The sequence below is a fragment of the Dreissena polymorpha genome, chromosome 11 (genome assembly GCF_020536995.1).
Source record: "Dreissena polymorpha isolate Duluth1 chromosome 11, UMN_Dpol_1.0, whole genome shotgun sequence".
Classification (NCBI taxonomy): Eukaryota; Metazoa; Mollusca; class Bivalvia; order Myida; family Dreissenidae; genus Dreissena; species Dreissena polymorpha.
This window is the reverse complement of record NC_068365.1, coordinates 50,693,054-50,719,969: the sequence shown is the minus strand read 5'-3', so window position 1 is coordinate 50,719,969 and position 26,916 is coordinate 50,693,054. Positions and strand designations below refer to the sequence as shown.

At 32.9% G+C, this 26,916-nt stretch overlaps 3 protein-coding genes across 16 annotated transcripts in view; 1 reads left to right on the top strand and 2 right to left on the bottom strand.

Annotated features, from left to right (window-relative positions):
- Nucleotides 1–920: 920 nt before the first annotated feature.
- Nucleotides 921–18,447, bottom strand: LOC127850515 (uncharacterized). 5 transcript variants are annotated; one of them, XM_052383614.1, is made up of 7 exons: nt 18,316–18,447; nt 14,393–14,521; nt 3,729–3,812; nt 3,350–3,468; nt 3,155–3,245; nt 1,837–1,905; nt 921–1,684 (listed from the first exon to the last, which is right to left on the bottom strand). In XM_052383614.1, exons 2-6 carry the CDS (start codon nt 14,500–14,502, stop codon nt 1,878–1,880), a joined length of 432 nt encoding a protein of 143 aa, XP_052239574.1. In that variant the 5' UTR covers nt 14,503–14,521; nt 18,316–18,447; the 3' UTR covers nt 921–1,684; nt 1,837–1,877. The 5 variants fall into 5 exon arrangements, with proteins under 5 accessions (XP_052239574.1, XP_052239570.1, XP_052239571.1 ...); XM_052383610.1 differs by lacking the exon at nt 1,837–1,905 and adding an exon at nt 2,822–2,889 and having other exon boundaries at nt 3,157–3,245; XM_052383611.1 differs by lacking the exon at nt 1,837–1,905 and adding an exon at nt 2,822–2,889 and having other exon boundaries at nt 3,157–3,245; nt 14,393–14,483; nt 18,316–18,382.
- LOC127850516 (uncharacterized) lies at nt 5,963–13,545 on the bottom strand. 4 transcript variants are annotated; one of them, XR_008035331.1, is made up of 10 exons: nt 13,178–13,545; nt 11,168–11,268; nt 10,743–10,910; nt 10,383–10,581; nt 10,077–10,098; nt 9,857–9,939; nt 9,363–9,445; nt 8,369–8,940; nt 7,931–8,026; nt 5,963–7,650 (listed from the first exon to the last, which is right to left on the bottom strand). XR_008035331.1 is itself a non-coding variant. In XM_052383616.1 (3 exons), exons 1-3 carry the CDS (start codon nt 8,586–8,588, stop codon nt 7,538–7,540), a joined length of 429 nt encoding a protein of 142 aa, XP_052239576.1. In that variant the 5' UTR covers nt 8,589–8,886; the 3' UTR covers nt 5,963–7,537. The 4 variants fall into 4 exon arrangements, 1 of the variants encoding a protein (XP_052239576.1); XR_008035332.1 differs by lacking the exon at nt 10,077–10,098; XR_008035333.1 differs by lacking the exon at nt 10,743–10,910.
- The window catches only part of LOC127850514 (uncharacterized), a 21,467-nt gene continuing 12,779 nt past the window's right edge, over nt 18,229–26,916 (top strand). For 2 of the 7 annotated variants that reach the window (XM_052383605.1, XM_052383602.1), the window contains exons 1-2: nt 18,239–18,507; nt 20,331–20,496. The gene's annotated coding sequence lies outside the window, so the exon portion shown is untranslated. Of the gene's footprint in view, nt 18,508–18,621; nt 19,486–20,330; nt 20,497–26,916 lie in introns of those variants that run through there. The other 5 variants (XM_052383607.1, XM_052383606.1, XM_052383608.1 and 2 more) reach the window with 4 other exon arrangements.

Here is a 26,916-nt window from a genome sequence, read left to right as displayed (position 1 = left end):
AATAACAAATGTAATTCGTCCTCAAATGCATGACATTGTTAACATGTTCTTTCGCAGTGGAGTATTTTATTCGGCTTATGTCAGATACCTTACTCTACTTTTAATCGATAGGCTGAAACTATTTTTAAAACAAACTTTAATGTGTACCTCTAGTAACATTTACAAGCTCTGCAAACCAATGCTGTATGTGCACATCTGAAATTCTTTCTTTAACATGTGGCATGAACCATCACCCAGAGAGTACCAAATTACAGTAAAGCCTGCAAGAACTGATAAAATGTTGGTTGCACAATCAACATTCCCGATTGTCGCGATGATACTTGTCGCAAAATGTTCGAATGTCAGTTTCAGTTCGAACACGTTCTTCTCAACAATTCATGCGCATATAACCTGGTAAAACGTTATTATGACTTGCTCAATTATTTCAGGCTTTCCGTTCATTAATGAATGACTTTCTACCATGTAGAATTAGCTTTCCGTCAAGTGTCCACATCCGTTTTTTGATTTGTCATAACATATACATGAAAACATAGTAGACGTTTTCTCTGGTTTTCTATGGTGAATGATTTCTGCGATATGTTTCTGGCGTATTGGCGAGTTTTGACAAAGCGGTAAAACACTTTAACGGTCAGTATGAAATAAGTTGTTCTGTAGTGATGGCGTGTTTATGTGTTTTAAAGGCGCTTAATAAAAATAACGCCAACATAAAGAAATGTCGAATGTAATAGTTGTCGTATCAATGCATGTAATTGTCGTCCTTCAAAACCGCCGATTGGCGAAAACCAATACCTCTTATTAATAATATAAATATAATGTTTAAATATGAATTCATAGTGGGAAGTATCGGGCTCATGTTGACGAGCTATAGATGCTTGAAAACAAAGCAATCCAAACACATGTTTTAATATTTGTATCTAATGTTTATTTTAATTCAGTCACATGTATTACAAATATATTTATTAAGTACATAACACAAGTAAACATGCTCTCACGATATACTCTATTATACAATTTCCGTTGATCTCTTAAACATGGCAATTTTATGTTTGTGACCTTATTCAACTATTTGGACACAACTAAGAACTGAAACTTGTGTACGCATTGGGACAAAATACACATTAAAAGTTGTTTACAGATTTCCGACTTTGGAAACTAGAAAAACTTAACACTAAGACAACTTTTGTCAAATACATTCTAAACTTGCTTTTATTTTATGATCCTATGTGCATCTAAATAGTTTCATTTTATTTAGCGATACATGTGCGTCCACTTAAACCGCTTCAATGCGTCACCAAATAAATAGATGTTAATTTTAATAAGACTCCTGCAAGTCTTTAGTTCATATCATGCCAAACTCAACCCAAACAAGAAATATATTGTTAAATTTAATTTTCAGTTTTTCTATTGTTTTCATTATAAAACATCACCGTCGTATGAAAAGTACCGTTCACTTTACTCATTTACATCTAAATTTGACAACACGTGTATTTCTTAGGAATGAATAAAGTTTCAAACACAACTAGTCATTTGTATTAAGGTCGGTTACCGTTGATGGCAGCATCTAAAACCTAAATGAATAACCCAACGACTTTTCCCCAGTCCACCTGGCTGTATCAATTTTTCAATTTCTTCGCATTGTTCCTTCATTATTTGTTCGTTAGCACATAACCTGTTGTAGAATGCCCTAAAACACATACCACAATTATTATTTCAGCAGCTATTCCAAATCCTTGTCGAATGATGTCTTCTTAAAAAAAAAATACGCATTTGTTTCATTTGTGTCTTATTTTTAAATGCGTTATTCGAAATTCATAGTTAGCAATATATAATATATACCCATAATAACGGATGTCGCGTTTTGTTCTGATGCAAAAAGCTTAAAACTCCTTGCATTCCTCAACATTCCTGAAAACAGAGATGAATTGAAAATTTAATGTTTGGTTTTTACGCATATATGTATGCGTTTAAAAAAGGAAAGCTCAAATAAAATATTTACGGTTCTTGTTAAATTTCGCGAAAATATGTATACTAATTGTGTTTTACGACTATTTTCAACTTCCAATAACCGTTTTCTGGAACACATGGCTATTAATCAATCTTGATCGTGTTAAATGCAACACTTACTGACCTACCAAACATTACCAACCTTTGCCTATATGAGAGTTTAAGAGGTAACTCAATACATAGCAACTATTTGTGAGTAGAACATTTTCGCAATTAATCATTTTTTAAGAACAGTCATTGAATAGTTATTTCCAAAATACCATTTTTGATAAAATCTAGCCCTTACGATAAGTCGAGGAATCTCGTTTAAAGTTTTACATTTAGCGATCGATTTGGCGAATAGTTAAGATTCTTCGAATTAAATCAGTGTCAAGACAAACATTAATGCATCTAAATAATATTAGCATTATATTTCAACAAGCAAAATTATACTTATGACAAATACAAATGTTTCGGTTCGTTTAATGCTATTCATTGATTTAAATTGGAAACGTAATTAAAGGTGTGTAATTATTGTCAGCGTGTCACGCTTTTTATAGATAATTTACCAAACATGTGTAATACCAAAACATAGTTTTAACTACCCTATACATTCAAACGCCTGCAAAATTAGCTTATGACTTGACATATACATGAATCTAGCCTCGAAAATTATTCAAAATATTACTGTTTTGTTATTAAATGAAATATGTCAAACAAACAAAATCTGTGATACATTTGACACATTTTCCATAACCATTTTCAGATATTAAAAAATGTCGTTTGTTAAAATAACCATTTAAGTAGAGAATATTTTATCAAAATTAATATTATTTACTTCTGTCTTTTGTTCATCAGTGCTTTGTATTTATGTCTGGCCCCGTCGTCGGGTATGCGAACTTCGTTGTAATATTCAAACGCCAATATTTTACAATACGTTTCAGGTAAAAAACAACAACTTCAAACTGGGGACCAATCTATGGTTTATTCTAGTAATGCGTATAACATACGAAACCATTTATACCTATGTGTGGATTAAAACGCTGACAAAACAATTAATGTTTTTTTTTACATTCATAAATCGTAAGATGTTATATAAATGTGCAAAACATTTAACTATTGCAGATTAATTAAGTTGAAGAAAGTTGAATAATTTAAAAGAAGTCTTTACTTCGATCCTTTCTTTGTGTTTATATCATTCCCTAGGCTGACCCATGTGTTATGGCAGTCACCTGCAGCATGCTGATATTCGTTTCCATTCCAAAAAAGACTTTGCGAGGCCAATATACTGTGATCATTGACAGTAATAAATTTTTAACAATTTCGAAAGTCTATTTAAATGGTAATTACGATTTTACAAGGTACCTTTGATAGATGTCTGTTTCTGAAACGGTATCGATCTGATCCCTATCGATGTTTGTCTTGTAATCTTCAATACGTTTTACATGGTTTTCGATCGAATCAATAAGTTTGCAGTCTGCTAACCTAGAAATATAATTAACGAATCCATAAAAACACATGAACCATCACAACATTTGTCGACTGAAATGTACCCTGTTTCAACCTATATTGTGGAAACTATCGGAAAAAATATACGGCGATCATATAATATGCGATTTTGTGTGGAAATATTGAAAGAATTGTATATTGCAATAAATCCTCTAGTAATTACTCTAACCAAGTCATTTTTCGTACAAAATGTGAATTGTTTTTTTGGTTTATTTGACTTAAATGGGTGAACTTACCAGTAATCTTCTTCCTGCATGTAATGAACAATATTTCGCTCATGCTCTTTGACTGACGCTGTAAAATGTTCACTTTGAGCAGACCTGCAATTCACACATTACAACTCAAAGTGCGCTGTATTGATACTTTATTCGTTTGTATTTTAGACAAAATAGAATACAGGGTGCATGTTTGATCGATAACATAAATCGAAAAGTTTATATAGTGTTACTTTATGTACTTGTTTTGACAAAATAAATACAATCGTGCAATGAGACAAAGAGACAAAAAGGCACCTTTGGGTTAAGATTCAATAGTTAAATAAAATCCAAATAATAATCGTATACGCACGCACGCACACACACAAACACGCGCGCGCGAGCGCACACACACACACACACACACACACACACACACACACACACACACACACACACACACACACACACACACACACACACACACACACACACACACACACACACACACACACACACACACACACACACACACACACACACACACACACACACACACACACACACACACACACACACACACACACACACACACACACACACATACTTGTAAAACCTTCCAACCGGGGAAATGTGTTCTAAACCTACCAACCGGGGACCACCATTTCCACATACTCTAGAAAGCTGAAAGTGATAAAGAACAGACAAGTTTCGAACCTAAAATACGATTGTGACATAAAAATTATGATAAATAGGGTAGTAAATCAAAGAAAATTTTACATGCAAACCGGGGAATTATGTGCGTACCAAATGAGGAACTGCGATGTGTGCCAACTGGGGAACGGTGTATACCAACAGGGGTACTAAGTGCGGCGTACCAACTGTGGAACTTCAATGTGTACCAACAGGGGAATGGTGTATACTAACAGGGGAACTTAGTGCGTTCCAACTGTGGCACTTCAATGTGTTCCAACTGGGGAACGGTGTATATACGTTCATGGATAATATTTAAGTTAGTACAAAAAATTGAAAAGAGTATGTATGAAACAATATTTAAATTAAATATGTTTATCATATGACCTTATATAAGTTATACAAAAATGCCTTATTTGATTGACTCAAATATTATTCACATCAAAATAAGCATAAGAGACATAACGCAAATCAAACAATACATTTATGACTTCATTAGCTATAAGCCGACTACAAGCATGCAAGTGCTGCATTATACCATAACAAACATGGTGCAATTAATAAACAAATGAATACAATTCGTTCTTAAAACTAAAAAATAATGTTATTTTTTTCCGGCCACGCTATTTGTCAAACAGAATGAAGGAGAGGGGGAGGCGGCTTATTTGTTTAATTCCTTTTTTCCATCAGAAAAAAAACATTCACGATTTCCACGTACTATGAAGTTTTTATCCTAAAAGTAGAACTGCCCATATGCATGTAGATTGAGTAGTGTAAATTTACTTTGTCCTTACTCTGACAATATAAAATAACTCATGCATTTAATCCCCTGAAACAGGTAAACATCAGAAAATTCATTCACACGCATGGCAACTTCCACTTCACTTAAATTGTCTTAAATATATTTATTGCATTTTCAAAAATAATAAAATATGTAACTTTAAACAATCATGAACGTTTCACAACGAATGTGGCGAGGCCTGAGAAACTAAATAGTTTAGTAAACGAACAAAACGATTTGATAACAATGCATTTTGATGCGCCAGTGACTTAGTCTACGGCAGTAGGTCAATCTGAATGATGATCAGTATTTATCGTTATAATATATGTATTCCAATTCTACATCTGTGATACCATTACACATGTGCTATATTAAAAAAATACAGTATGTATGCACTTGTTTGAGTAGAGAATGCCAAAAACGGGTTAACGTTAATAATGAACTTACATATAATTCTACCTGTCGAAATAACAGGTTATATTTTTAGGAAAATAGTCACTGGCAATCGCTTTGTTTTCCCTTGCAAACCAAACACCTTTTTTTCAAGAGTTGGATTAACGTATTTTGTTCAAACTACTTTTATGTAAACCAACGTATGTACCTAATTTTTGCATAAAATATAATAGAAAGAGTGTATTTTAAGCACTGAAAAGTTATGCCGATGTGTCATCCATATATTATTTGTTGAAAACAATATAAAAGTTATAATTAATGTTGTTATACACGTATAATCACCGCTGACTTTGACAGCATTATCATTATATAAAAACACTAATAATTAAATATGAACCAAAGCAAACACTTATCAAACACGTAGTTTAATATTATTTTTAATCACTTACATTATAGTATATATACTTACTGGGAGTGCACATGTGGATCAATTGTTAGACCCTTGTTGGTGCCAACTTAAAAATAATATGTACCAACAGGAAAATTATAACAGTGTGACTCAATTCTGAATATACAGAACCAAATCGAACAAGATCAATTTCGCATACATGTCAAAACAATTACATTCCAGATGGCGGATAACATGGTTAACATAACGATTAATCACTAAAACAACCGACATTATAGCATCATATCGCAAAGTGTATAAACATGATGAATTATTAGCTTTGTGCATATATTTACATATCACATATAAATATATGTTTCAAATATGTTTTGTTCTTGGTAATCTACAGCTTGTTCAAGTGTGTGTATATGAAGAGTATTCGAAAAAACAAGTAAATAGCTTGTGTTAGAATGCATAAAAGAGGTCAGTCGCAAACGCGATACATTGTTTTAACAATATCTTAGTCTGGGAAATGGGTATGTTAATTGATCTTTAACCATAAATGAGACAAAACATAACTAAATCTGGCATCTTAGTAATTTTCATCGCCGTTGAATTATAAACTTCAATTAAAAATATGGGAAAAAATGCATAACTCCTCGCGAATTTTTGTAGATCAAGCAATTTTGATATGAAAAACATATAAACATACCATTATATACACAAAGCAAATATGTGAATTGATAGTTAATGTCAATATCTACACGCAAAACATATGCACAAAAATCTGTGTAGGAAATTATTGTAATATTTAACAACCATTTAATCAATTCTAGTGCAATACTTACGCAATAATTTACATTTTGGTAAATTTTTATTTTAAAATAACTATTAAGTACTCAACTGCAAGTCAGACACCTGTCATTCAAAACAAATTTTGTAAAATTGACAAAATATTCATTTGTATTTATCACATTGTAGCAGTAGTTTAACAGTAGTTTTTTATGTTATTTACATTTATCTTATTAAATCTTAAAGTTTTTGTTTGTTATGCTTGAACAAAATGTTTGTTTCCATTTATCCGACTGATTTTTTTTTGTGCCTTCTCTGAACGTTTAGCCTTCTAGATTGATTTGCTATCATGTTTGCTATATTCATTCATATTCACCAAGTTTAGGGTAAAAAATAACTTGTATAGTGAGTAACTCGTAGAAACTCGTAATAGAAAGTACAAAGAAACACTCTTTGGCCGAACTATATACCAATCCTAATTTGTTCGGCGATATGATTATGAACAAATATCGTTTTTGACTGAACCGTATTAATAAAACATTCAAATACAATAAGCACACATATATCGTTTTCGAAAAGAGTATATAGAACAAGAAAACACACAAAACACATGTGGCAACTTCATCCTTTAACGTATTCTCCTAAACGTGCATTATATGTGTAATATTTTTTTGAGTTAAAAGTCCTCGTCGCTTTTTTGTTTCAATTAAATTTCTGCAAACGTCTTTGACATTTTTCCAACTTCTGTTGTGAAGGTCATTCTCACTTTCAATACACGCAAGTATTTCTTTTTTCCCTGGTAATTTACCCATTATCAAAAAAACGATCAACGTGTCTGTGAACAGCTCCTTTTTCGTTTTCACTCCATTGCTTTTTGGCTGCTTGTTTTGTTCTCCTGGTATTTGAAGTACCCTTTTCTGTACATGGATAATAAAACACCATATGACGTCGCTAACTGCCATGTGTAAGATATTCATATTAAATATATATACTTCAGTACAATTTTTCATAGCAAAATTACGACAAAAGCGTCCAGGTACTTACGGCACCTGATAATGACATCGATGTCACACGATAAATTTGGAAACATTATTTTGCCTAATGAATCAAACAATTACATGAAAGCAAATCATGTTCTAAGAAACATAAGAAACTTGGAGATACATAACTTAAATGCATTCACAGGTGTTTGCATACCTTTGTCTGTTATTTCTGGTTGACTGGTGCTGGGAAGAAGAGTTTCAAGGTCTTCAGTATTTTCATTTTCTGATGATTCAGAAGAATATTGTTCATCTGTCGTGTAAATCACAAGATCAAAAATTATATATAGTTAATAATATAACAATAATGAAAACAACCGAAGCACACCAAATAAATATGCAGTTAGTGCATTGAAATTGAAAAATTAGAAGTAGCCAATGTAAACCTTACTGAGCACAAAATGAGTGTAGACTTTACATTCCACCTTACCTGGTCGTCTCCGATTAAAAAGAATTGCCTTGCATAACACAAGTATATTTCAGAAAAATGTTTGTAATTCTTTTTATCACTTCAGGTTATCAAGTTCGGTAATGAGCCCATTATTTACATTATACAAGTTTACTGTATGAATTTAACACTGAAAATGCGACATACCTTCAATACATTCGTCGTCAACATCAATATCGTCTAGCGAATTGACAGAATTTATGGTAATTTGTCCACTTTCCATCATCATGAGCAGCTTGCTGACTTTGGCAACCTGCATGGTTCCATCTGGTAATCTGTAGAATTCTCTATGTACCCGAATGTCGTGACCAAGAAATTTAGCTAGAATGTCTAATTCATTTTCAGACAAGTTAAAAAGCTGAGTCATTGTGGCAATATGTTTCCTTAACTTTGTAGAACGAAGCCTTTCCGGATGTTCAGCTCCACAGTCAATTGCAATCGAACGTAATACATCTGTCCCACGAATATGCGATGATGCAGATTTTGTTGCGAAAAGATATTTACTTTTGAAACAGTTTGTTAGAGAATTTCTGCTGCGTATCAGGAGGTCGATATTTTCTTTCACCTGCCTTGGAAACAGTACTGCAGATATTCGACCTCGTTTTGCAATAATCTCTGTACGGTAAAAATAACGGCACAGGTCTTTTTCCAGTTTTGTTAAACATCCATCTTATTCTCCATCGTCATTTGTCAATTTGTGGCAGCGTATAAGTCTTATACTGAAAATTAAAATTAATGATATTACACTTCTTGGATAAGCGATAATTAACGTTTTTGTGATTATGATGAAGTCGATGTTTATAGACTACAGTGGTTAATACACATGCTCACCAGTTTCATTGACAGGTGTAAATTCTAAATTCTTTGTGTATATGAAGATTTTGCAAGACAAGTAGTTCAAAGTAACTACAACTGGTAAACAATATTTCATTCTTTTAAAATTCGCATAACGTGTGCTATAACATGTTAATATAATGATCATCGACGTACGTGTTATATTAAGCCCAAATACCAATTAGCATCACCCGGAATAAATATTGGCACAATATAATTTAAGGCAAAATTACGCCCATTTTACTGAAGACTAAACCAAACCAGAAAATACGCCTTAGTAGCTTCGACATAGTGAAATATTACAAACCGTCTCATCGACTTCTTCCGTGTGTACGGATGTTGTTTTCCCTGGTTCCTGGCTGTCCGTAGATCTAGTAGTCATTGTGTTGCCTATTCAAAACAACAATAAAAATGGTATAACACATAATCTAGTCAGAGTTAAAAAGTTCGTTATTCATGAAACCATTTAGTACAACACATTGACATTAATTCCTTGTACAACAATGACAATAATTTCATGATGTTCATAATATGTATTTAGGCATGTGTAGTAATAACAAAATCACTGTGAAACATACCCTTGCATTTCTGAAAATGCAAAAAACAAATACACATTATCAGACAGAACGCATTTCAAGTAGAGTTTGACGTCTTTCAATGATAAACCATTTTAATTCACGGCTAAAAGGTATTTAACCAGAAAATACGCCTTAGTAAGGCAAAATTACGCCCATTTCACTGAAGTCAAAACCAACCAGAAAATACGCCTTAGTAGCTTCGACCTTGCGAAATATTACAAACCGTCTCATTGACTTCTTCCGTGTGTATGGATGTTGTTTGTCCTGGTTCCTGGCTGTCCGTAGATCTAGTAGTCATTGTGTTGCCTATTCAAAACAACAATAAAAATTGGTATTACACATAATCTAGTCAGTGTTAGAAAGTTCGTTAGTTATGAAACCATTAAGTACAACGCATTTGTATTAATGCATGTGTAGTAATAACAAATCACTGTAAAACATACCCATTTTTTGCTCCGTGCATTTCTGAAAATTCAAATAACAATTACACAATTACACATTATCAGACAGACCGCATTAAAGTAGAGCTTGACGACGTTCAATGATTAAACATTTTAATTCACGGCAAAAAGATATTTGACTATCTGTTTTTAAAATGAACAACTCATGAATGAACATGAATGTAATCATAAAACTGATTTGCTATATTTATAAAATTAATAATTCAAAAGACATTTATAGCTAATTTAAAATGTGATAAATATCAGTGATAAATCCATCATAGATGACATCTTAACAATAGAATGTACCTTTCTCCATGGAAGTGTTGGTACTCCATAATCATATCGGAGTTCCTCGCCAATTGCAATGTCTCTGTCGGCGATAGTGCATAGATGGGGAGTTTGGTTGACTTCAACTATTTTCATTACACAATTTTGTTTTGCGTCTCCATTTTCGGCATCATTTATCATTCGACCCTCATGAAATATATCGTTGGTAGCGTCAATGCTGAATAAGACATTTAAATAAACAATTCTGATGCTTTAAACTAAAATAACGCGCATGCCTTATTTAATTATTATGGTGAAAAAAACTAAAGATAAGTCTTCTTCTAATGGCGTAATTTAAACGTTTGATGTGCAAAGTAAAGATAACTACAAAGTAGTTACCAGCAAGATTTGTCTCTGTATTTAAAAAGTACATGAAGCTGCCTTGACCCTCTTTTTCATACTCCTTTTCTAATTGCCGTGCATGCTTTACTCGTGTTATCATATCTCCTTTGTATTCGAGAAGAAAGTCTCCTTTTTAAAAAGGCTTAGTGGCAAATACTCCTTCGCCTGAAATATTTATATTTGTAGACATTTTATATTAATAATCATTTTGGTCATATAATTGAAGGCTAGATATAGGCGCCAATAGTGTTTTTTTTTCATAAAAAATCAATAAATCTTTATGCTACTTCCATATATCTGCCCAGTATTAAGTAACCCAATAGTCCATGTTTGTTTTCTTCTTTTTAATGGAAAGGGGCTACGATATTCTTTTATAATTTCTAAACGACCTTAAACATAACCATATACAAAAATATTTGTACCTATGACATCATCTACGGTTTTTACTTCAAAACCTGGTGGATCAACGTAATTCTGGCAGTACGTTCTTGCGAGATCAAGGGGACTTGGCCCCTTTTGGCTACTAAATGTTAAAATGGAAATGTCGATGAGAAAAACTACAAGAGTTGTCAGAAGACAGCGCGCTCGACTATTCAAGTTCTTGATAGTATAAAGTAAGCCACCATGGGGAAATTGTTCATATTCAATAAGGTCAAGGTACTATAGTCATATTCTAACTGGAAGAGGACCATAATTGAAACATATTGATCGCTTATGTTTTAAAGAAGTGGTACATTATAGACGATTCTGAGTTCAGGTATGTTTTCCACAATCTATTGAACATTTGTAAAGACATAAAACATACTAAAAAGATTGTATTTCAAGTTTGATAGCAATAGCTTGGGTGGGATGGTTGGACGGTCTTAAGAAAAAAAAAGTTTTTTTTAACGTGTTAAAAAAAATAAGGAAAACAAAAACTCTTTTTTTTGGGGGGGGGGGGGGGAGGATTTCTAGGGTGGGGCGTGTGGGATGGTTTGGGTTAAGTCCATTGTGGTATATCAGGTAAGCGTTGTTTTGTCAAAGTATGAATCAAATCTGATCCTAAATAAAGAAGTTATGGCAATTTAATCAAAATTTATTAATTTGACCTTCAGATTCAAGGTCAAAGGTCAAGGTAAAATTCAACTTGCCAGGTGCAGTACCCTCATGATGGTAAGAAAGTATTTGAAGTTTGAAAGCAATAGCCTTGATACTTTAGAGGTAAAGTCGATGTAAACACAAAATTTAACAAAATATTCAAAGTTACTAGGTGGAAAAAGGGCCATAATTCTTACAAAATACTTGTTACAGTTGTCTGCTCTTGTTTATAGATTGGGGTCATGTTGGTCAAGAAGTTTGCAAAATATGAAAGCAGTATGTCAAGGGACAATTAAAATATTTAAGGTGGTACGCAAACTTTAACATAGAATAACCAATAATATGCATATTCTAAGTGGAAAAAGGGGCCAAAAAATCTACCAAAATGCTGTTTACAGTAGTCTGCTCTTGTTTATAGATTGGGGTCATGTTGGTAAAGAAGCATGCAAAATATAAAAGCAATATGTCAAGGGACAAAGAAAATATTTAAGGTGGTACGCAAACTTTAACATAGAATAACCAATAATATGCATATTCTAAGTGAAAAAGGGGCCATAATTCTTACAAAATGCTTTTTACAGTTGTCAACTCTTGTTTATAGATTGGGGTCATGTTGGTAAAGAAGTATGCAAAATGTGAAACCTTATGTCAAGGGAAAAAGAAAATATTTGAAGTGGTACGCAAACTTTAATAAAGATTTATCAATAATATGCATATTCTAAGTGGAAAAGGGGCCATAATTCTTACAAAATGCTTGTTACAGTTGTCTGCTCTTGTTTATAGATTGGGGTTATGTTGGTAAAGAAGTATGCAAAATATAAAATCAATATGTCAAGGGACATAGAAAATATTTAAGGTGGTACGTAAACTTTAACAAAGATTTATCAATAATATGCATATTTTAAGTGGAAAAAGGTGGCCATAATTCTTACAAAATGCTTGTTACAGTTGTCTGCTCTTGTTTATAGATTGGGGTCATGTTGGTCAAGAAGTATGCTAAATATAAAAGCAATATGTCAAGGGACATAGACAATATTTGAGGTGGTACGCAAACTTTAACATTCCAACGCTCACGCTAACGCTCACGCTAACGCCGACGCCGGGGTAAGTAGGATAGCTCCACTATATATATATATATAAATATATATATAACGAAAAACTACCTAGAGCTTTACTTTGTTTAACGTATATTTATAAAATATATTCGTGAAATATGTACCATAAAACAAGCTTTGTAATCAAATGATATTATATAAATCGATCTTTAGAATTCGTCTTCCAGTATTACTTTAACGTTTACATAAAAACGCTTTTTAATAGTAATTGAAAGTTGTAAATATAATTAAAAAACTTACCTTAGTTTAATGCGTTTGTTCGCTCGAAACTCCATTTTTCCAACATACTTTCACTAAATGATATAAATACCGAGTGTATGATTTTTAAACAGCGCAACCGGGGAACTGTTATTAGCCTGGATACACACTCGATTGTAATTTGGTCAAGATTTGTGTATAGTTTGTGCATGCCACAAACCCGCTAATCGGGGAAGGCGTTGGAATTCTAATTTAAATTGACAGTTTGGTATTTCATACACGTAGATTAGAGATTTTCGCCTAAAACCAACCGGGGAATTCCCCGGTTGGTAGGTGTTCCCCGGTTTGTTGGTGTGTATTCATACGATTTTCCCCGGTTGGTAGGTTTTACAAACTCACACACACACACACACACACACACACACACACACACACACACACACACAAAAATATGCATGCTATGTAATGGTGCATTCTTTGTTAAATATTTTTTTTATGGAAGTATTAAGCTTTACATTGACCGCTTGTCTTGTTTTTAAGCGCGGCATCCAATCTTACTACCTAATAATACTTCTATCTGTTTTGAAATCCACCCATAAGTAAACAGTTATAGGTAAATGTACTAAATTAACCGACCGGTACAATTTGAAATCTTTTTGACGTTGCCATGATGAACGGACGGAAGACAGATATCACAACATACCCATAGCCCACAATCAGTAGTTTGTTTAAAGGTGAGCAAACGCAGAATGCCTTATGATATTAATAGGCGTTTCGCCTAGTGCTTGTTTCACGAGCTTAACGGTGCAAATAACGCCCAGTTTCTGAAGTTTTATAGTTTTCTGTATTAAAAAACAACAACATGATAGACATTTTGGTAACCGGGTCCTCAAGTCACGCGAGATGTATGTGGTATTTAAACTTGACCTTTTCATCGCACCTACTTTTTTTAAACGGCACCCGTTTACACTGTAAATATCACTTCTGCAAATTCTTTTGAAATCCATCCCATTAATAAAAGATGTATTTCAGACAATGTAATAATAATTACCGTCATCAGCGTCCACAAAATAGGCACCGTTTTAGATCGTGCGTTAATTAAAATAAATGAACATTAACATATTGTGTGAATCAAGACATATACAACAGAACAAGCTCGACCATGCTGTTGTAAATTTAAACAAGAAAAAGCTTTAATTATAGCAATTCATCTTACTCGAAGTTGTAAATATTTAACTTCTACTAACTTCTACTTACAGTTGTTTTGCTGTTTGTTCAGCATCTTCGATTAACATGGAAATCTTTTGTCTGATGTCATCCCGTTGAGCTTTATACATCATTTCATCAGCTTGTGTTTGTTCTGACATTGCTCTTGTTATAGCAAAGCTGTCATAGAAATAAAACAACATCGCATAATTATTGAAAAGCTTCATGGTGAACAAAATGCTATTGCATTTCCCTTAATTGTCATTTGATATGAAGTATACTGATTTTGTTGTATTGTGTAAATTCTGTTTAAACTTTGATCTTTTGTAAAAACCCGTGGTCCTGGTTCGGATCTCCATAAAACTAAATTAACTCTCTACGCTTTTGCCTTAGTTGTGATTCCATTTCTACTTATTTCGTTTGTGTTTCCTTTGCGAGTATGTGTAATTTTGTTTATACTAGATAATATGGAATGAATTTCTCAATTAAAATGAAAGTTATAAACTGTGGTTTAGAATTTATCGCATTAGAATAAAAATAACAAGAGATGTGTTTGTCAGAAACACAATGCCCCCTTATGCGCCGCTTTTTTTACCTTTGACCTTGAAGGATGACCTTGACCTTTCACCACTCAAAATGTGCAGCTCCATGAGATACACATGCATGCCAAATATCAAGTTGCTATGTTCAATATTTCAAAAGTTATTGCAAAACTTTACTGTAAGGTTAAAGTTTTGGGACATAATGACAGAATGACAGAATGACGGAATGACAGACAGATAGACAGACAGGCCAAAAACAATATACCCCAGATCATTCGATCCGGGGGCATAAAAATGTCGTTAATCCATGATACAATTCATTTTAATTTCATTTATGTCATATACGTTACGGTGTGAAATCGCCAGTGATTGATTTTCATCGTAGAACATTTGTAAAATTAAACATAGTACGTATACAAAACTATTTAATTGTATATGGACTGACATAACTGCCAGTAACACAAAACTGTTTTTTTAATATTTAAAATGTTAACTAAAAATGTATCTCGTTAATGTTTCATATGTAAACGGCACTTATTTGCATGGTCGACACTTCGTTAATTATACAATGACTTTACTTTACATCGTACACGCAACTGCGGCACATTTCCAGCAATATATAGTAAGGTATTTTGTACCAATACTTTTGAACCCGATACAGGGATTTACTACCGATAATTCGAATTCTTAAAATGGTATGTTTAATATTGTTCAATAAATATAATATAATCATATTTTTTATACTGTTAAGATTGTGTATATTTCATTTAACTGTATGGTTGCAATATTCAAAGTACACAATTGGATGAACTAATTAAAGTGACACTTAACAAGCAGGCTAGGGGTATGTTTGATACGGTATTCTTTGTTTGGTCGCCTTTGGATATAATTATTCAAACAATTCGAGTAGAATTTTGGCGAATTGTTTACAAGCAAGTATGCGTTTAAAAGTTTACATTTGCAATGATCAAACTAAAAAAAAATAACAAGGTACAAAAGAAACAATGATGTAAAATCATAAAAAATCAACAACTTGTTTGATTGCGGAGCATATTTTTCTCTATATTTAATAAAGCTGTTTTTCAACACAATACCTGTTACTGTGACGCTCGCTCAGGCAGTATTTAAGACTGAAATCTTCACGGAGTAAAGGGCATTTTCTCTGCAAAGTTCACGAACCTCGATACCATTATTCAATAAAACGTATGAAAAAACATTATTACCGTGCTTGCCGTTACATTATGCATCAAAGCTAACTGTCAAGCGCCGTTTGAAACCTTTGTTTACATAAATGTCAACTAACTGACATTTTAAACACACGAGTGATTTCATTGGTCCAATGCGAAGGTGTGTCTTTACAACTGGAGATTTCATTCATAAATACTGCCTGATCAGTGTCAACTGGGTCATGCGAGTTGTGTATCGCGTTATTTCTTAAAAGTTGACCCAGCATGTGTAAAAATATTGCAAGACATTACATTTCTAGAAAGGAAATTCATTTCTGCGTTGAATAAGACCAAGATCGTGAAAATCGCTGCACAATTGATGAAGATATGGCTGTTCAAAGCGATGCACGCCGTTTTGGGGTGATTTTGAGTTGCATACCTTGTTATATATATATATTTGATAGTGAATTGTTTTTTTCAGAAAAGTTTATTTTTCGTTATAATATGATTATTTATCATTCAAAATGATGTTGTCACTAATTAATATCATAGCCACACGCTAACCACATGTGATAAATACGATACATTCCCTAACATTTTCCTGACTTTACATTCATTTTAACTTTGTCTTTTAATTCAAGTTATTTAGCAGAATCTTTTTTTTTTTAACAGGAACCTAAGCCTTGACTGGCCCTAAATAATTAGTTACCGAAAGTGAAATCCTATAGCATGTCTGCACATTTACTAAATTGAAAAAGAAATCAAGATTTGCCTTGACCAACTGGCAAACAATGCAATTCCATGCTTGGTCTCATTGGCAGCTTTACATAATTAAAGTTGTATCAAAGTTTCGGTCAATGAAAACCAAAGTATGTAAGTCATGATGGGATAAGGATTCTCATTAGGTTTCTTGACATGTTTTAATATGGTTAAATATTTATACATATCTTTAGCAGACATAGCAGCAATAATATAAAAATATTACAAAACTTACATACTTGTTAGATTTGCAATATTCAATAATGGTGTACTTTATTGCTAGTGGCCATAATGTATAGCCCATATTTGGCATTCAAGGGTTAGCGTTTTCTCTTCTTTTAAACACTTACGGATAGGTACCGGTACCGGTCACATTTAGAAAATAACCATCGTATTGAGCCACATTTAAACGATGTCGAGAGCGTAATGAGGATGCTATACAAACACTATGCTACTTTAATCAACTGTAAAATATATTGATAATGAATTATTTTATTATTTTTTTGCATTTAAGTTAGAAAATTACACCATCGATTGTCGCCAAGATTGTTTTAATTGTCTAAATTGTCTCACTTTTATCCGCGCATCGAAGACACCGGTTTGCAACTTTACATAGTAATTATATAAACTCAACATAAAAACCTGCAGTTTCCTGGCCAATCACTAAAATTATCATGACCACAATTGTTACAAATCACTCGCACAATCTTTATGGTTAAACAGCTACATAAATACAATTTTCTTTTTACGTTCAAATACAAGCATACAACAATTCATATGAACAAAATATAACACAGTTATCACATGTCAAACGAATTAAAGGGGCCCTTTCACATTATGGTTAAATGACAAAATAAAAATAAAAAAATAGTTTAAGATTTGCATATTTCGTTGTAGTTATTGTATCTGTGAGGAAACAGTAATACTGAACATTTACCATTATATGCATCTTTCACCGATTACAAAAACTGAAAATCGTAAAGCGTTGCAACGCGAAACGATTTAATATTTTGGAGAGTTCTATTGTCTTTATATTTTGGTATACTACGAGGATTGCTTATACACAGTATAAAATGCATCATTCAATTTATGAGAAAGGATGGCCGAGTGGTCTAAGAGATAGACTTTACTCAAGGGTTCAGTGGTTCGAGCCCAGTTAAGATTTACTTTTTTATTTCTTTAATTTTATTCATGTATTTTTTACTGGTGATTGTCGCAAAATTTGCCAAATAATGTGTTTCTGATGAATGTCCGAATCAACAAACAATGCCCGTCCCTACATTTTTCTTAGAAAATTGAAACTCGTGACTGTAAATATGTATAACGATTTCACTATTATACGCATATATGTAAACATGGATTTTTACGACTAAACAAATCTAAGGCATTTTTATTATTGTGCTCAAACATCATTTAACAATAAACTAAAAAACACTTCTAAAAATAGATCAAACGATCAAGGGAAATAAATGAAAAGGAAATAAGAAGGCAACAAAATGCTACTTACTTTTAAACGAATTTGATATCGTTACAAAATCTTAACCTCATATAAAAAACGGAAGTTATAACACAAGGAATGCAGATAGTATCATAGCAACGTTATGTAAATATTGACATGAACGTGTTTATGTGATTCATGCATACCGCATGAATTATAAGCGCGAGCTCAAGGTAGAATCAGGTGTACAATTATATTCAGGTATGTGCTAATTTTAGTTTTATATTTTGGAAATACAAATTAAAAACATGTTTGTTTATGTTCATATACGTTAGAAAAAATTGATATGTGCATAGATTGCAAACAAAAACAATAAACACATCGAAATGCATACGAATAGCTGTTTTAATGTGAACTTCTGTTATTCCTATTTATGCATATAATTAAAGAAAGATCGCAGTTAACGATCGCCTTGAACTGTTTTGTTTGTTACAAGTTTCAATTTGTTTTATGAATTACAAAGTTTAAAATTGAACCAGTCGTACTACGGCATGTGTATCATGTGTATACCTGGATACCAAGCGCTTTTACACGACAAAGCTTTTGCCTTGTTGTGTTGTCATATTCATCTATTAAAAACATTTTTTTTATAATAATGATTTATTAATTGCATTTTGTCATCCACTATGCGTTCATATATATATACAGGATCTGGCACGAGATGTAATATCATACCATATTTTATTAACCGAGTTCATGAATTTTGTTAGTAAACTCGCCTTTACTAACGAATTTCCTGGACGAGTTTAATAAAATATGGTATGATATGACCACGAGTGTAAGATCTTTTTTATCACATGCTTATATATTAGAGTACATCCTGTTATAGTACAGTCTCTTCTTGTAATTAAAACCAAAATTTAAAATAGCTAAACAGACTGACACCAAAACCTAAAAGAAAACGTTTATAGTTTATTTAATAGGACAATATACAATGATATCATACAATTATATTTTTGGCGTTTGTTTCTGTTTAAAATTTGTTAAAATCTATATTTTATCGAAAAGTGTATATCGATTGCCTCTATCGTATTTTAACGCAGTCGCATATTAAGAAATTGTAAACCCAAACTGAAGTTCGCTCCATATCTCTTTTATCATCGGACGACCGTGTTGAATCTTCAAATTATCGAGAAGGTGTACCAAAGGCATGATTAAGTTTCGGCAATGCAATGTCAAGTAAGCAATAGGAGATTTACAAATCTTCTTCAATTTCCGATTTATACTTTTTTATATTCATGTTGAAGTAATTTCTTTAGATTAGGCGCACAGTTTAGGTCATAAAGAAAATGCAACAATACGAAGTATAATGTCCCTCACCTGAAACACATTAATTTTATTTTTCGTTTTCATATCCATATTTTGTCCGCTCAAGATTTCATATCTCTTTATGAATGATTATCATGAAACTTAACTCAAATGTGTTTCTGTCTGAGACCATGTGTTAGAAACATTTATATTAGCCAGATATGCCCAATTAAAATCGAGGTAAACTTAAAGCTTGTTGATCAATGCGCTTTATGTATAAAGTATGAATTTGCACAAAATATATATCCAAGTGTTCTTTCATAAGAGATGATTTAATTTAGTCAAACATTATCAAAGTTACCATTTAGAAGAAATTATTGTCTACTACTCTTTTATTGAAGGACAAATTCGCCTTTTTCTATACAATACGTTTACAATAAATATATTACACCAGTAAGCTTTAAACTATCACTAAAGCTTGGGTCATCTTATTTAAATGGACATTGCAAATCATTTTGAGGTTTCAACCAGTTGAGTGGCATATGCTCACCGCATAACCCACAGACATGACCATTTAAAATATGCATGAAAATAATCTTCTACCACGTAGTTATGATCAATAGAAAATATCGTAATGCTAATTTAATTTAATGTGATCGACTCCTTTTTGATATCATACCTGTTTTCTTTTAAATATTTTCCTAGTATTTTTATGTTTCGGCTATATATAGAGCTTGACGAGATTATGACATGTTTTACAAGATTCACTTTTACAGACATCACTATCAAATATGGACACAACTGTTGGACACAAAACAGAGGGCATCGATCGAGTATCGACTGACGATTATAACGACATTCCAAACGAGGAAAATATGAACAAGAGAATGTATTTCAATCGATTTCTATTTACGAACGTGTAAATAAAACGAACTCTGCTTTGTAAGTAGTTTATAATCAAGCAGTACTTAATTTGTTTTTTGTTTATATAAAATGTAATTGGTTACGATTCACACCAGAAAAAAGTATGTTATGATTTATTGATGTTAACAATGGATTAGTTAAGTGTACGCTATTTTATAATAAGTTTATAATTTTTATTATGAAGTTCTTAGTTAAAAAAATAGTATTGATGGAAAATACATCAACAAACATTTATCAATCTCAATTCGATTTGGAAAGCAGTGTTAAGACATGTGTTTTCATTGCATATAGTAAACAGACAACAAAACAGATAGTAAATAGCAGTAAATGTTAATAGTAAAGTTATGAGTCAAACACACATATAATATTTCATCCATAAATATGTATAACCTAAAATATCATGGCTTTGAAAGTTTGTCTTCCTACGACGTATAGAGCCGAGGTGACTATTAGAGAACATCATAAATATAAGAGCCGCTATACGTTCGAGCTTGTCAACTTGGTACAAACGTTATTTTAAAACCTATAGTATTTCGAATCCGATATGGTGATAAACTTTTAATTAATATCAAAAAACGTGTTTTCCAGGCAACCTTTTCGACATAAAACGAGAACACAACCATTTTATTATAAATAATCTTTTTCAGAATATTCATCTGCAGTACATCTTTGACAGTTTTACAATTTAAAGTGCGTTTATTTGTTTATTCGCTTTGCTTACGCATTTTTAATTTCATTTGTATGACCATGAACTTTTTAACTTCCTCCAAACATCTACTTCATTGCAGCGTATTTATTAAAATCCAGTTTAGAGCTTGAATGTTTATTCTTAACTGAGTTACTATGCATCAATGAGAAAATACAGGCAATAACAAATGTTATGTTATATGTTCTATTGAATATAAATCAAGGTTATTGTGTGCCAGAAATGTTAATTGTCAATCTGCTAAATGCAAAAAAATACACGTAGTTTCGCGTGAGTTATTGTACTAAAATATGCTATGGGCTAGCTAAGATGTCGGCAATTGGAATTAAGAATTCCAATTTAGTAAACTGAGGTTTGATACAATTTATTATAAAATAAAGAACGGGTTTCTTCGTAACGTATGATCAAGTTTTTGAAACCAAAAATAATATTTGCAAAACAAATTTAAGATTATTGTGTTAAAAGTTTGAACGAAACATTTATGAAAGCTTATTAGTCACAGATTTCGAAAAAAGAGAACACTACTAAATTCATTATGCCTCGGTCACACTGTCGCGAGTCAGAGCTGCGAATGAGCTACGATTCAATTGGTTACGGATGACTACGAAATTATCAAAACTCGTAGGCCGCTACGATTTCAGTACGGAGCACAACGATGTGAGTACGGATTTTGACGAATCTACCATCAAAATGTTGGAAAACGAACAAGGAAAGGTACGGACTGCTACTGATCGACGCGATTTAGTACGGAGCGCCACGAATCGGTACGATTAAACTACGAATCCGCAACGGTTTGGTACGATTAAGTACGATGCTACGCAAATCAGTACGATCTTACTACAGATCCGCTGCGGTCTAGTACGGGTATGTGCGAACTAGAACGGTCCGCTACGAAGCAGTGGAAATTGCGACGGACTGGTACGGAAAGGTAGGAACGAACTACGATTGAACATTACGCCCACATCCTCTTGTATTGTCATACACAAAATGCCTCCCAAAACACAACTCTCCTGGCTCTAGACAGGCGATAGTTAAAAATTCGCTCGTCCTTCTCAAGGCATCGTCGTAAAAATGGCTTCATTAGCCATGTCCTCATGACAAATGCATCATCTGCGATGATATAGCATCGTATTGGTCTGTCGTTACCTGGAAGAGGTGTTGCTTCTGGCATGCCAATCAACCCCCTTTCAATTGCAAAGTTGATGTCGCTTTGATTCCAGATCTGTGCGTCGGAACATCCTCCTTTCGATCCAATATTTACCCATATGAATTGGTACTCGGCTTCCACAAGGGCCATGAGCACAACAGAATGGTAACCTTTATAGTTATAGTATAATGCGCCACCGTTCTTGGGACATCGTATAGCTACATGCTTTCCATCTAGAGCTCCAATGGCGTGTGGAAATTGCCATTTAGCCGCGAACTGTTCGGCTATGGCTTTCCAATCCTCAGGCTTAGTAGGAGTCTGGATAACATCCCCAGCATATGCTGAAACGATGGCCTCACAAACGTCCCGTACGATACTATATATCGTATTGTGTGCAACACGAAACCCATACATCAATGTACGGTAACTGTCTCCTGTGGCCAAGAACCTTAAGGTAATTGCCAACTTCAAATCTGGATTGATGGACTGTGGTTCTTCGTGATCCTGGGACCAACGACCTGTAACAGCTCATGGAACATATCAGGCCCGATTCTGGTGAAGTTTTTAAAAGCCGCCAAATCTTCAGCAATCAGCTCGGCCATCAAAGTCCCGTATTGGCCGAACGCGTGTCTTCTTAAAAGCCAGTCTCTTATCCACCATCTCCATTTTCTTCTCTGACCTGATAAAGTATGTAATTATTGATGTCCAAATATAGATTATGCTTAGGAAAGTATGATTAATTTTATATTTTATTATGTCGGCTATTAATTTAACAATTATTAAATAACGTAAAAGTAAGAGCAAGATTCAAAAGGCATATGAGGCAGACACCTGCAAATAAAAAAAAGTATTACTAGTAAGTTCAAATTCTAATATTTAAAACATACGTAACCTTTAGCACAAAGCAATACTTGTTATACGATATTTAATCATCACTACCTCTGTGCATATCGTCAAGCAGCGCGACTACGGCCTCTGCATTTTGTTCCATATAAATATCCAAGTGTAACACATTTATCGCAAACGCAATTTGCTGGCGGTTCATGATTGTGAACTCAACAAATGCAAGTACGGTTGCTTTAATTTCAATCATTTATTTTAGTAGCAATTTATTGTATTGGACCGTACATTTTCGTACTGTTTCATGCTGAAATGTAGTACATCGTACAAGATCGTGCAAATTCCTGCCTATCCGTAGTACAACGTACTAGAACCGTGGCTTTTCGTAGTATGTCCGTGGAATTATCGTAGCTAATACGTAGCGAAACCGTATCTCTCCGAAGTTCTTCGTATCAATCCGTAGAAGTCATTGAAAATCTTTGGGCCTACGAAAAGGTACGGACGACTACGGTGTCGTTACGAACTAGTACGGATCAGTACGGTTTAGTACAGACTGCTACGAATACGCTACGGTCGATACATTCGTAGAAATGTTTTGAACATATTCACAATTTGTCAAGAGTCTCTACGGACATCCAAAAACTACTACGACTGATCACGGATCAAGTACGGAGAGCCACGGTCCAGTAAGGATAGCTACGAAGTGTGCCGAAAAGTATTCGTAGCTCGTTCGTAGCTCTATTTCGTGACAGTGTGACCGAGGCATTAAATAAATATAGAACTTATTAGAGCTCTCTAATACACACATTTTTGATAAGTAATCAACAATCAAATCACCTGGGATAAGTCTATTTATTCAATGTATTCTATTCCTTCAATGTTAAAACTTCTCAAGACGCTATCAATAAATGTAAAACTAAATGATAATTGTGTTAAACATGTAAGTAAAACAAATCAACTTTTTGTAATATATACAATGTTCGCGATCCTTTTTCCAGCAGTTTCCAAGTAATAATAAAATTAATCAATACACATAAGTTATACAAGCAATAACATATTTATAGACGTCAAATAATTTATATGAAATTTGGATTTGATGTAAAATAAGTCTAAACTAATTGTTGTCCAAACACTTCCCGGAAAGTCCACGTATACGTTAACAAGGGCTGTTTTAATAAATGTCGTTTAGTCAAATAGTATTTCCACAATTATTATACTTTCAATAAATGCCTTATCGACCGCTTTTGATGTGTATCGTTCGTGGTTTGTAAAGAAGTGGTATGGCTTGGGTTATAATATGTGACATTTCAGCTATAAACATGTACTTGGCGTAAACCGCAGATATTGTGAGTTTCATTTGTCATAAAGATGTTTCCTTTTTGAAGGCAACTCTTATTTGAAATTTATTAATTGCATATACATGAACAACTTTTTTTATACGAATGTGTTCCGCTAGGTTTGCAATTAAAAGCGCAACAGAATTGTACCAATGTTAAGTGGTAAATCTCTAAAAATAATAACTTAAGCAAAAACACAACTTTATGCGAATGTGTATTTCTTAGTAAGCAAAAAGTAATTAAAAAAGTAATTTTCCTGAGGATCATATGGAGACCATATTTGTTAGAACAAAAAAGCTGACAATTATAGAGCGCTATATAGATAGATAAACAGTTCCGCATTGGCTTAATGTTTGGCCGTAACATTGGTTTTTGTCATACATTTTAAATTTTACACAAAATGCCACAGTACCAAAGTTATATACAATTAAGTGTGCAGTGAACTACGTTGTGTTTAAAGTTATTTAGACATTTATCTCCACATTTTAAATCAGGGGGAAAGGTAACTAAAATAATTTACATCGTTACTGAGATTGATAAAACTAAAAGTAGATTTGGTGGAAACGATATATTCAAAGTTGTCAGTTAATAAGCATGATTGTTTAAGTGAAACGACTAGTGTAAACATATTGTCATGTAACAGCTTATAACATATCGTTTATTCTTATGAGTTTATTCTTATGATGGAAATTAATAAGGGGATATTTCAATAATATGTATATGCAATGTTAGAATGAAGTTTGAGAATTTAATAATACATTTTTGGGAGATATTTGTCATTTACAAATAATTTAAGAGTACACATAAACAAAGCCCTGATTTAAGATTTATTTCAAGTAAGAACACAAATACGTTTACACCCAGGGTGGGGTATAATTGGGATCAATACAATGAAAAGTCATTAAGATAAAAGAATCAAGGACATATACTTAACAATGAGTTCAGGGTCAGCATATAGACACGATATTAAAAGTACCCAAACATAGTCATCAAACAGCACAGATGAAAGGGTCAACTATATACATAGGATACACAAGTTATGGTACTGACAAATATAACGAGATTACTCTATACCAATATAAATTGATTAGATTTTAGTGCATTTGGCAAGCAAGTAAATACATTAATAGATTGTTACTTCTAGAACATTCTAATAAGTCAACCAATCAATAATAAGCCCGGACCTTGGTGACCAATGGGAATTACAAGTAGATTTTATGTCAATTGACAATAAGCTATCCCTCCATCTAGGCAAAACAGAATGTATTCTTTTTGGTTCGAAACGTAAACTCACCAAGGTGGACAATTTTCATATACAATGTAATGATCATGTTATAAAATCTCAGACGTATGTAAAATATCTTGGTTCTATTCTAGATGCTGATTTGTCCGGTACTTCTATTGTAAATAATATCGTCAAGAAGGTTAACTCTAGACTTAAATTTTTATATAGACAACGTGATTTTTTAAATAAAAGTCTTAGAAAAAGCTTATGTAATTCTTTGATACAATGTCATTTAGATTATGTATCCTCTTCGTGGTATTGTGGACTCACGAAACAGCTTAAGCACAAGTTACAAATAGTCCAAAATAAAATGGTTCGTTTTATTAACAATTCCCATTGTAGGACATCACTTGTTGTATCGCATTTTGAAGAACTTGGTTTATTGAACGTTGAACAAAGATGCAAGCAACTTCGGCTTAACCACATCCATAAGATTTTCTACAATAAATGTCCAAGCTATATGAAAGACAATTTTGTCAAATGTACAGATGTCCATCAGTATGGGAATAGATCCCGATTTAATTTTTATGTACCTCAAGTTGATGGCTTTACTAGTTCTTCATTTTACTACAATGGTATTACGGATTGGAATGCATTACCCGATAATATAAAGTCCATCGAATCGAAATTTACTTTTAAGAAACTTGTTAAGACACATCTATTAAATGATATGAAGGTAGACGAGAATTCCATGTATTTTTACTTTTAAATTTGTTTTATTTTTATGTAATTCATTATTTTTATGTTTTTTATTCGTGTCAGTGTATTATCATGTCAACTTTTGAAAGATTCACTTAATTCGTAGAAGAAATCATGTGTAGGATCATGTCGATTATATATTAAGAACTGAAAAAACAATATATTTATAGTCACGTATAAGATCTGTTCGACTAAATCCAGGGACCCCGTTGGAAATAAGCTTTTTCATGTTTACATGTCTAAGCTTTACGGGTTATCCTGTGTATACATCATGTCGTAATCTTATTTGGATCTGTGATAAATGGCACCATTCATGTAATGCATGTTTCTGAATATGATAATAATGCAATCTATACGTTACTTATTGCCTTGATTGCATTGAATTGTAAATTGCTTGACATGTATGCACAAATAAAACAAACAA